The sequence below is a fragment of the Alligator sinensis genome, unplaced genomic scaffold, assembly GCF_000455745.1.
Source record: "Alligator sinensis unplaced genomic scaffold, ASM45574v1 scaffold262_1, whole genome shotgun sequence".
Classification (NCBI taxonomy): domain Eukaryota; kingdom Metazoa; phylum Chordata; order Crocodylia; family Alligatoridae; genus Alligator; species Alligator sinensis.
In genome coordinates this window covers 4164156-4175694 of record NW_005841904.1, presented here as the reverse complement: position 1 = coordinate 4175694, position 11539 = coordinate 4164156, and the positions used below count along the sequence as shown (strand labels likewise).

The following is an 11539-nucleotide window of genomic DNA, read 5'->3' as shown; positions in this document are numbered from 1 at the left end:
GGCATTCCTCATGCATGCCGGATAATAGAGATTTTACTGTACATTTCAGTGTCGTTTAAATATAAAAGAATATACCCATTCAGATTTCAGGTAGTAGCAAGATGGTTGGCCTATGTAATATGTTTTGGTCATGAAGTGTTAAAACCCTTTGGATTTAAACCATCAGTCCATAAAACAATCGCCTGTGTTTTCTTTTCTTGAAACCCCCTCCCCCCCTCCCCCAACAACAATTATATTGTTTTCCCTCCCATAGAAAGAAGACTGATGAGAATTAAGGGTTTGTCTCAGGAAGTGACCTCGAAGGACATGCTGCATACTCTTGCCCAAGCAAAGAAAGAATGCTGGGATAGGTTTCTGCAGGAGAAATTTGAGTCTGAATTTTATATTGAGGAAAACGAATCTGATGAGAGGTAATAAGCACATTGATGAGGAAAAGCAGTTCAAGAGCTACCATCCTTGTTAGCAGATAGGCTAGAGCTTTCTTTGTTCCAACTCTCCCTTTTGTTCGTTTGTTTTAAAAAGGAAAACAGTTGGTATGTGCATGAGTATTGTAGTAAAAACAGTACTTATCTTTTTGCATCTTCTGCTTTGCTAACATTATCATAGCAGCTGTGTGACTGGTAAGTAGCCATATCTCCACCTTAAATATAAAAGCAAAGGAGGCCAAGGCCTGCATTTTCAAAGGTGGTCACTAAATTTTTGAGTGCTTCAAATTTTAGGGATCCAACATGAAACAGTTGAGGCCATTTTTTAGCTTTCATTGCTACATTTTGGGTGCTCAGAGGCTGAAAATTTATTAAGTTTGGTGATTACAAATAGTTAGCTATAAGCCTAACATGAGAAGCTCCAAGCAGGCCAGTGTTTGCATCTGTGCATAACTCCACTGAAGTCCATGTAGCTTCAAGCAGGTGAAAGTGGGGGACACACCTATCTATGGAGCTCCTTACATGTTTAGGTCCGATGGGGGGAAGTTGGTGCCAAAGTTGAAATATGAAGTCCCAAAACTGTGGTTCCCAGTCTTGTGTTCAGCCTATAGTGTTTGTGTACTTTCTCACATAAATGATGAGTAAAGATGAGAGGACTTTTCTGCTGCAATTTCATATTTTTAGTGACTTATATTTTTCTGAAAAATCACTCCTTTTTGAGCTGCAGTTTACCATGATTACTTCCATTTCAAAGAGGATTGCTTTTCCTTGAGACCTGTGGAAAGAAGACCCATTAAAGCTAATTTTAGAGTATAAATGTGAGAGAGAATTTGTACCCCAAATAATTTTCTTGCTTTTTCTTCAGTCTGTCAACTTTAAGTGAAAAACAGCTAAGTAATGAAGACCCAACTGCTCATTGTGGAAACTTTTTTAAGGTTGAAAAAATATTAAGAAAATATTGTCCCATCTCTTCTCCCAGTTGACTTCAGTAGGTATATCATTGTGAAAACTTCAGTGTTTGATCCACTGAAATTGGGTATGGCAATATTGCTGGTATCAATGTCTGAGAATTTAAGCATACAGTTGAACAGAAACTGGACCGTGGGTGTTTTTAGAACAGTAGCATTCTACATTAGAGTTGAAGTACGCATTTAAATAAGGGAAGAGATCTGCCTAGTATGCTATATTAGCATATAGCACTATAAAATGTTCAAGGATAAATGCAGTAGCATGTTAATATTTTAAGCAACCTTCTCCAAATAAATTTCTTCTGACCTGACAAAGGGATGGGCTAGATTTGCCAGCAGGTTTTTTCCACAGCATGATGGTATTTTAAATTGGAGAGGCTAAGTCACAAAGCTTCACATGGGTTTCCTAGAGCAGTGTTTCCCAACCAGTGTGCTGTGGCACAGAAGCGTGCCATCAGAAATGAACAGGCGTGCCATGGAATTTTGCCATGGCAATGAGCTATGATAGGTATGAGGATGGGGAATGCCTTAACAGGTGTGTTGCAGAAAATGTTTATTAATGTAAGTGTGCCTTGGGCTGGAAAAGGTTGGGAAACATTGTTCTAGGGTTTTTTCCTTACTAGACATACTTAGTCGGGGAGAATTACACAAATTCTTCAGAGATCAGCTTTTACCTAGCAAATAAACCTAACAGTAGAGGTGCACCGATATAAAGAAAATTGACTATATTGGAAATCAGCCATATCTGGCCGATAAATGGCCTGTGCATGTGCGCAGCGCAATGCAGCACAGGTGGCAAGGAGCACAGCCTGGCAGAGTGGAGAGCTGCCTCCAGCTGGTAAGTCTGTTGGGGTGGGGGGGGCAGATCAAGGCCCCTGCGGTGAGGGAGGGCTGGGGCTGGTGTGGTGGGGGTGCAGATCAAGGCCCCCTTCCAGTCAGGTTGGGCATGAGACCAGTGGCTCCCGGCTGAGCGGTGTGCAAGCGGTGGGAGTCGTACCCCACCATGCACCTCGTATGAGTCATGGCACTGTCCAACGCCCACCCTCGGCTGGGCAGTGCTTGCCCCAGCCCCACCCTTCCCTCACTGCATGGGCCTTGATCTTCTCCCTGCACACCCCTTTCCTTCCACCACACCAGATTTACCAGCTGGAGGCAGTTCTCCACACTGCTGGGCTGGTATCGGAAATCAGATCAGTATTAGCTGATATGTCTCCTTAAAAATCAGCTATTGGTATCGGCTGCAAAAACCTCTTTCAATACACCCCTACCTAACAGTAACGTTTGGGTACAGCATATGTAAAATATCTCCCAGAAATGTTAAGTTTCACAGTGCTAAATCGGGGTGGACAAAATGCAGCCTATGGGCTGGATCCAGCCTGCCAACTGATTATACCTGGCCTGCAAGTTGCTGGCTGCAAAGTCATAGGATCCAGCCCATAGGGAGCCAGTGGTTCTGCCTGCTGCATTATGCTCCGTGGGCAGGTACATCCCAGACCCATTCACAGCTTACACCAGCTTCTGCCCTGTGTGCCAGAAGGAGTACCAGTTGAATGCTGGCAGCAGCTGTGGATGCTGCCTGCAGGCCGGGGATCAGGGCAACTGTTGGGGACTGCAGCTGATGCAGCAGCATCACCTGCGGACCCAGGAGAATGTCCTATCACCAGGGGGAAGCTGCTGCCTGCATCTGCAGCTGATGCCGGTGCCTGCCCGGTGCCACTTCTGGTGCATGGGCTGGGAGCTGGTGTGAGCTGCGGGGCCATGCTGTAGGTGCGGGACAGTTGGGGGTAGGGGTGGAAAGGAGAGAGAGAGGCAGCCCTGACCCTTGATGAGCTCCACCAGCCAGTGTTGGATGCCAGGCAAAAGCAGGACCTGGCAGTTGGCTCACCCACTGCTTCTGGGGCCCTTCTGACTGCAGTTGCCCAGAGCCCCTGCCAGGACTGCCCTGTGGCTCCTTCCTGTTGCTGTTGCCCTGCACCACCTCCAGGCCATCCTGGGCCTGCAGGGTGGCAGTAGCAGCAGTGGAGAGGAACCACAGCCAGAAGGGCCCTGAAAGTGGCGAGCGTGCCTGCTGCTGGGTCCTGCTTTTGCCCGGCATGCAGTACCGGCTGTTGCTGCTCATCATAGGCAGGACCACCTCTTTGTCTCACCCTTGTCCACCCTTGCCCCTCCCCAGCCATCCTGCATCTACAGCTTGGCCCCACAGCTTGCACCAGCTCCTGGCCTGTGTGCTGAAAGCGGCGCCAGGTGAGCACCAGTATCAGCTGCAAGTGCAGGCAGTAGCTTCCCCATCGGGATTGGCATCTACCCCAAGGAGGGACTTGGGTAGGCTGGAGGCTGAAGCTGCTGCCTCAGCTCCATTCACAGCCCCATCCCACATAAGATTTAGTGAGCTGTCGGGGAGCGGGGGGGATGCTGCTCTGGCCTGTGGTAGCTCACCTAAGCTCCCTGTGCTCCCAAATACTTGCCCACCTCTATGCTAGGTAATGTCCTCAGATGCATAAGGTAAAGAAAAAAGAAATTTTTCTGGGTTGAGTTGTACATTGCCTTAAGTAGCACAGATTTCTTGTTTTGTTTCAAGATGTTGCCCTCTGTATTTTGAACTGTAGTCCCAGAGGCTCAGTGTCCTGATTCATGACTTAAAACCATTAGGATGGTAGGGACCAAACTTTGTCTTCTCTGCCTCTGGCCGGAGGAAGCCTAGAGGAAATCCCTATGGAGAGATACTCTGCCCCTTTCCTATCCCCCACTCCCTTTTTAACTCAATACTGGCTTTGCTGCTGCATTATATTTAGGTTCTCTCCCTTGCTTTCCCTCAGCACTCTGGAATATTTGAAGCGGTGGCTCCAACCTGACAAAGTAGCAATCAGCACTGAAGAAGTCCAGTGCCTAATTCCTCCAGAATCTCATCCGGACAAGCAAGAAAATGAGGAAGAACCTCCAGCAGCAAAACAGTGAAATGCACTCCAGACATGTCAAGGCCTCCTATCCAAGGACCAATAGAGTTCATTCAGTAGTAGTAACAACAGATTGGGAGAGGAAAAGTGCCAATTATTGGTCAGTAAGCTATTGGCCTTCAGAGAACAAACTTTGTGACTAGTGGTTGGTATGGAGAGGGGCGAAGTGCTCTGCAACTCTGTGCATGCTGGACCTAGATCTTACTTTTTATCTCATAGTTTCATAGTTGGTAGGGTCAGAAGGGACCTGAGCAGATCATCAAGTCCGACCCCCTGCCATGGCAGGAAAAAGTACTGGGGTCAAACGACCCCAGCAAGCTGTTTGTCTAACCTCCTCTTAAAGACCCCCAGGGTAGGAGCCAGCACCACTACGCTTGGAAGTTGGTTCCAGGTCCTAGCCGCCCGGACTGTGAAGTAGCGCCTCCTGATGTCTAGTCTGAATCTACCCTCTGCCAGCTTGTGACCATTATTTCTTCTCACTCCTGGTAGTGCTCCGGGGAATAGGGACTTCCACAATGCCTGCTGGTCCCCTCTGACTAGTTTGTAACAGGCCACTAGATCCCCCCTCAGCCTTCTCTTGTGGAGGCTGAACAGGTTCAGGTCCCTTAGCTTCTCCTCGTAGGGCCTGCCCTGCTGCCCCCTGATTATGCGGGTGGCCCTCCCTCTCAATGCTGCCCACATTCCTCCTGAAGTGCGGTGCCCAGAACGATGCAGTACTGCAACTGCAGCCTGACCAGTGCTGCATAGAGGGGGAGGATCACCTTGGACCTGCTTGAGACGCATCTGTGGATGCATGACAAGGTGTGGTTGGCCTTCCTGACCGTGTCCCCACACTGTCGGCCCATGTTAATTTTGGCATCAATAATGATTCCAAGATCCTTTTCTGCCTCTGCACTGACAAGAAGGGAGTTCCCCAGCCTGTAGGCATGTTGCTGGTTCTTCCTCCCCAGGTGCAGCACCTTGCACTTGTCAGTGTTGAAACCCATCCTGTTCTCATCTGCCCACCCCTGTAACCTGTCTAGGTTCAATTGCAGCCTATTTCTCCCTTCTAGCATGCCCACATCCCCCCACATCTTAGTGTCGTCAGCAAATTTGAACAGGGTGCTTTTTACCCCCTCATCCAAGTCACTGATGAAGATGTTGAACAGCGCGGGTCCGAGGACCGAGCTCTGGGGGACCCCACTGCCCACATCCCTTCAGGTCGAAAATGACCCATCCACCACCACTCTCTGGGTGCAGCCCTCCAGCCAGTTAGCGACCCATTTAACTGTGTATGTGTTGACGCCACAGTCCCCTAGTTTTTTAATGAGAATGGGGTGAGAGACGGTGTCTAAGGCCTTCCTGAAGTCCAGAAAGACTACGTCCACTGCTACCCCTGCATCTAAGGATTTTGTGACCTGGTCATAGAAGGCCACCAGGTTGGTCTGATGGGACCTGCTTCTAATGAACCCATGTTGGTTCTCAATCTCCCATCTTGTAGCAATCTAGCCATTCCAGATTTAAAGGCAGTTATTTGTAATTTACCAAGAGCAGTACAGAGCTTAAAGTGGCTGTTCGGAAGGGTCAGAAAATCTGATGCTGTACAATGGAGCAGATTGAAATCTTAACAACAGTCATTTCTGCCTTATTGGACCTCTTTCTGTAGTTATCTATTTCCCAGAATTACCCTTTGGCTGCTCGCTTCATGGGCTTTATTCAGGCATTGATCCTTTGCAGCAAATTGCACTGTGATGTAAAACTGCACAGTTTGTCTGAGTTGGCTCTGAACTATGTCTTGGAGAGGTAAGAAATGTAAGTCATGCCCAGGTTGGGGGCAGACTGAAGGAAACCCTACTCTCAAACAACTATTACAGAAATGTATTTAATATTCCCTCTCCTTGTAACATGCTGGACTATCATGTTCATCAAACAATCTGATATGGAAAGAATTATTGTATGCTCTGCTCTGTGTCTCTGTCCCTCCATTCAAACTCTTGTAACCGTGGAAAGGGACAGACCTGATCAAAATCAGGAAAGCAAATGTAACATGGGGGTTACGAGTAAGCAGCTTACTGCTTTTGTGTTAAATAGTTCAGTATGAGACTACCTTTAAGCCTGTTCTTTTTACATAAATTTACTGTCTTTTGATTCTTTGTTGCCTATGCAGAATTGTCCCTGTAATTCTTATCTTGGAATGAGTCTTGACTCTTACAGTGTAGCTGCAATTTCTCTTCTGTGATTTGGCAATGAAAACCAGCAGAGAATAGCAGCCCGCACCTGCTACTGAGGACAGTTCTTAAAGGAAAACTGTAGCAACTCGTTCTAATGCTTTATAGAGCTGGATCTGCATTTGGAATACAATAGAACTGTATGCAATTGCAGTTTTGAAACAGCTGTTTGACATACCTGCCACAGTTTTCATGTTACATGTATAAGTGTGACTGGTGCTATTATCCTTTTTAGTGACAGTTGCTGTTTTATTGCTTTAGCTGAGCAGAAATTCCATTCTAATCACTCATGGCTTGTCTACACAGGGAAATTTACTAGCAGAACCATATTACTATAATTACATTGACATAACTCTTTTCTCCAGAATAAGTGGTCACATGAAGGGTTATGGTATACATCAGTCAATAAATTTCCCTATTTAGGCAAGCTCCTAGTTTTGAGATTCTGGGGGAATGCATCATTTGAAACAACGCCAGTGACGAGAGACCGAATTCTGTTAGCTTCTGTTTAAAATTTCACTAATTTAATTCCCCTACATTTAAAAATAATAGAATGTTAAGTCAAACTGGAAGTGTCCTGCTTTATTACACATCTGGATAATGAGGTGTGTATTCTGCAACTGAAACGACATTGCCAAGCTAATGAGAATGACTTACTGTTTGATAAGTGTAAGGAAAAAAAAAAGCTACTAATTTCCATTTCTTCCTAATTAGAAACGGTGGTAAGATATTTTATGTTGTACTGCATTTTTCCCTTTTGAAGCTGCTCTTAAGGGGATCATGCACATGCAGAATCTCAAACTAACTGTGAAACTCCCAGTCAAAAATGTGGGCCCACAAGCGTAATATTGGATAATATCAAACAGAAGTAAACTAGTCTTGGTGAGTTATATTTTATGTATGAGTAATTTATATTTTCATTTCCATTTTAGTATATTAACTTTTTTTGGAGAGATCAATCTTTAATTTTTTTCTGACTTTTCTGTTGAAAGCACTGTATAGAACTTCAGTGAAAAAGAGGGCCGGGTGGCAAGAACTTTGAGCAGCCCCATACTTCACACTGACGTGCCATCAGTAATGTGACTTTCCCATCCATCATGACTGCACTGTCTGCTGTTAATGAATTTCTGCTTCCTAATAAACTGTGGACCTATAGTGCCTTTGCCTAGTGAGCACTATCTGATTTTTTAATCTAGGAAATGGAAAAGGGAATGGGCCATGTACTTGGATTTATCCGAAGTAGCAGACAGTCGTCTTGACCATTTTTTCTGCAGCCTGTTGTGCTGAGGATATCTGATCAATATGGAAGGGGTTGCTAAAAATTGCTATTCTTTTGCAAGTGTAAAAAAAAATCATTTTTTCCAGCTTGCAATTAGAGATCTAATTCATTGCCAAATGGTGAATATGCACTGGTGTCCTGAATAATTGAACTTAAGGCCTTACAATAACGATTGCCTTAATAAACTTGGATCAAATAGGATTAATAGCAAAAAGGTTAACAGATGCCATATAAAGGAGTGGGAGAAGAGCACTAATGCTAGCAATCTTGGGGGATATTAATAAAACATTTGTAAATAATTCTGTCAACAAGTTTGTACCCAGTAACATCAATGGGAGTGTTTTACTTGCTTCCAAGTGTACAGGATCAGGTTTGTTCACCTCTAGATACTCAGCTGCTTGCAGGCAGAGCTGCTGTATGCATTTGCTGAAAAGTAACCCTGGACGAAAAATAGGAAAACTTCAACTCCTATTCATGATTGTTAGGAAGGGATTATGACTGTGAAGTGATGGCAAATAGGTATGTGGGCTCTAAAGCCCCAACAAAACATCATGAAAATCTTCAAAGATTTAGATTTACTAAGAGTTAAGCTCTAGAGAATTGCTCTTACTTGGAGATCTGACTTGCACTCTGCCTACTCAGACTTGGGGAAAGTGTAGATCCAATGCCTCTAGCTCAGGATTATTTTTGTGTATAACTCAGGGGTCAGGAAACTTTTAGGAGCAGTGGGTTGAAATAACACAACTCTGTTGGAGGTGAGCTGCTGCTGCCTGTCACCACTGCTTCCCACCACCAAATTGCTGCCAAAGTGCATGTGATCTGGTTGTTGCTGAGTACTGCAGAATTCCCTTACCCCACAACCTTGCCAAATTGCTCAGCTGCTAAAATGCTGCTGATATGGGTTTGGGAGTTGGCTTTGGCGTGCAGGCTACAGGTTGCCAATGCCTGGTCTAACCTGATCGAGGTGTATGTAGCAGATGGACAGAGCTGACTTGCTATCTTGAGAATAAACAAGAATAAAGGGGATTGCCTCACAAATTACAATTTAAAATTGGATAGCCAAATACCAGTGATATATAAAATAAGGAAAATTGAAATAGTAAAAAAAGTATGTGTGTTACACCTAAAATGTACATGTATGTATACAGTAACCAATACAATACAAATTGGAGGGTTTTTTAGCTAGACACTATGGATTAATAGAAGAATGCCATACACACTTGCATATGCATGCTAAAAATATTTTTTCTGAAACTGACAAGACCACCAGAACTTAAAATTAAAAACTTCCAAAAATACCCAGTAAGTCATTTCAGAACCCATACTTGTACAAAAAAATCCACACGGGACAAAGAAAATATCACATCAGAAACTATACATGTTACAGTCTAAGCTACTTGAATTGTACCCTAACAAAGACCTAGGAAAGGGAAAATTAAAGTCATGGATAGATTGCGAGTAGAACAATATAAATATAACAATATAAAATGCAAATAAATCTAAATAAGAAGTAAATCTGACTCTAGTATGGTTCAGGATGCTGAAGAATGCTATAGGATACTAAATAGACTTAAGGCTAGTTTACACTTAAAAGTTCTGAGAGCAGAGCTGAGTCAGTAAGGTGTAACCCCCATGGCTTTGCTGGGAAAATGACTGCAGTTACATCTGCTAAGAAACTGCTTTTGCTGATACAGGTTATTTTGTTTGGGGAAAACTGGTGCTATTACGTGTCTCCCCTCTGGAGAGATTTGCGAACATAGCTAAATAAGCAAAGCAGTTTAGTGTAGACAGCTGTCCAGTCATGCGCTCCATTCATGAGCCCCTGTCTTTCTGTATCTGGATATAAATACAGTAATATCTTTACATGTACTACAAGATCTAATGCTTCAAACACCAAAAGAAAAAAATAGTTTCTGACAGTCTGACAGACCTTTTTTGGCCAGTGGGCTGGATGGGCAGTGCCACATTGTCTGCAGACCACCTTTAGCCAGTGGTCCCAGTCTGGTGCCAGGGGTGGTTGCAGCGGGGCCCCATCGGAACATGCAGAGGGGGGTGGGCAGCCCTAACCTGGTCCCATGGAGGGGGAAGGTGTCTTGACCACAATCTGGACCTGCAGTGGTGGGGTATGGAGCCCAGCCCTGACCCAGCTGAGAGTGAGGGGGAGCCTAGGAGAAGGGGTGTGGCCCAGCCCCCCAGCTGGCTGTGCAGGGGGGAGAGGTTGTGGCTCAGTCCCAGCCCACTATGCAGGGCTTGGAGTTCAGGAATTTGTCAGTAAGAGACTGTGGCAGTATTAATTACCACTGCTACGCCACCAAATTTCCCAACTCCTGAGGGCCGGATACTATGCATTTGGCCTGTAGGCTGGAGGTTGAGCACCTTTGATTTAATCATCTAAGGATAGAAAAATAAACCAAATAAGGGTAGAAAAACAACAGGGTGAGACACAACATTAACAATAGTAGTACTGCGTGAGAGGCTAATATTTAGACTACAAGACAATTGCAAATAATGTAGAAGACAGGCTACAGGAAGAAGTCACTAATTAAATATTAACGTCCCTTTCATGCTCCAAATACAGCTTCTCTCTCTCCCAGGTTTTGCAGCCTTTATTTTTTTCTCTTTATTCACAGTGTGGAATGCGACTCATATCTTTACATTTTCAGAGATGTGGAACAGTCTGGCATGTGTGACAGATTGGCATTTATCTGAGAACCATTTATACGTACCAAGCACATCTACACATGTGCACAAATAATTACTAAGCACATCTACAATTAATGTGCACAAATAAACTTCAGAGCTTATTGCTCTAGAGATTTTTGCTCCCTGGTGTGCTGTTTGAATGTGCGCTCAAAGCAAAAAAACTAGAGGTGCACCCAATACATTGGTTCAATATTAGATCAGCACCAATATAAAGAAAATTTTCTGTATCGGAAATCAGCCAATAATTTATCCAGTAAATGCCTGTGCATGTGCACAGCTGAAGCACAGCACATAGGCAGAGTAGCAGAGCAGGCAGTGTGGAGAACTGCTTGCAGGTGGTAAGTCTGGTGTGGTAGGAGGGTCGGGGGAGAGGAGGTGAGGGGAGGGAAAGGGCATGGGGGTGCAGATCAAGGCCCCCCATGGTGAGGGAGGGTGTGGGGTTGGGGTTTCCTAGTTGGAGTGGGGTGGGTGTGGGACAGAGCTGTGGCTTGCCTGGTCGGGGGCAGCTCCTGCTGCTGTGCGCAGCTCATCTGGTGGCTCCTGCTGCTGCTCATCCAGGATCATGGGTATCTGATGCCTCTTTAAGTCAGGGGGGGCATGTGCCTGACTGTCTGGCCAGGGTGGGTGTCCCCCAGTGGCCGATCCTGCTTGGTGGGGGGGGGGGTTCCCCGCAGCTGATCCTGATCTCACTTCCTGTAAAAATGGCCATTTCTGGAAGCAGTGCAGCCACTCACTGGCAGCCCCACTCCCCAGCCAGTGCTCACAGGGAGGGCACTGGTGCTCCCGCCTGCCCCCCCGGCTAAACAGGGAGCACAGCCTGACAGATGATGCACCAGTGCTCTAAGGGGATGCACGTGCACCCCCTACGCGTTGCCCCTGTCCAGGATGGCGTGGGGGGGACAAGATGTGTGGCCCCAGATCTGTCCGGTCCCTTGCAGATCCAGGGGCACATGCCTCTCCCCCTGCATGCCCTCCTGGACAAGTGGCGGGAGTAGTAGTGGGA

At 45.7% G+C, this 11539-nt stretch overlaps 1 protein-coding gene across 1 annotated transcript in view; it reads left to right on the top strand.

Annotated features, from left to right (window-relative positions):
* CCDC32 (coiled-coil domain containing 32) overlaps positions 1-4684 on the top strand; it is a 6116-nt gene extending 1432 nt beyond the window's left edge. Inside the window, exons 2-3 of the mRNA XM_014517378.2 lie at positions 254-410; positions 4210-4684. Coding sequence (XP_014372864.1) covers positions 265-410; positions 4210-4348 — 285 coding nt within the window. The 5' untranslated portion in view covers positions 254-264 and the 3' untranslated portion in view covers positions 4349-4684. The remainder of the gene's footprint in view (positions 1-253; positions 411-4209) is intronic.
* Positions 4685-11539: the final 6855 nt, after the last annotated feature.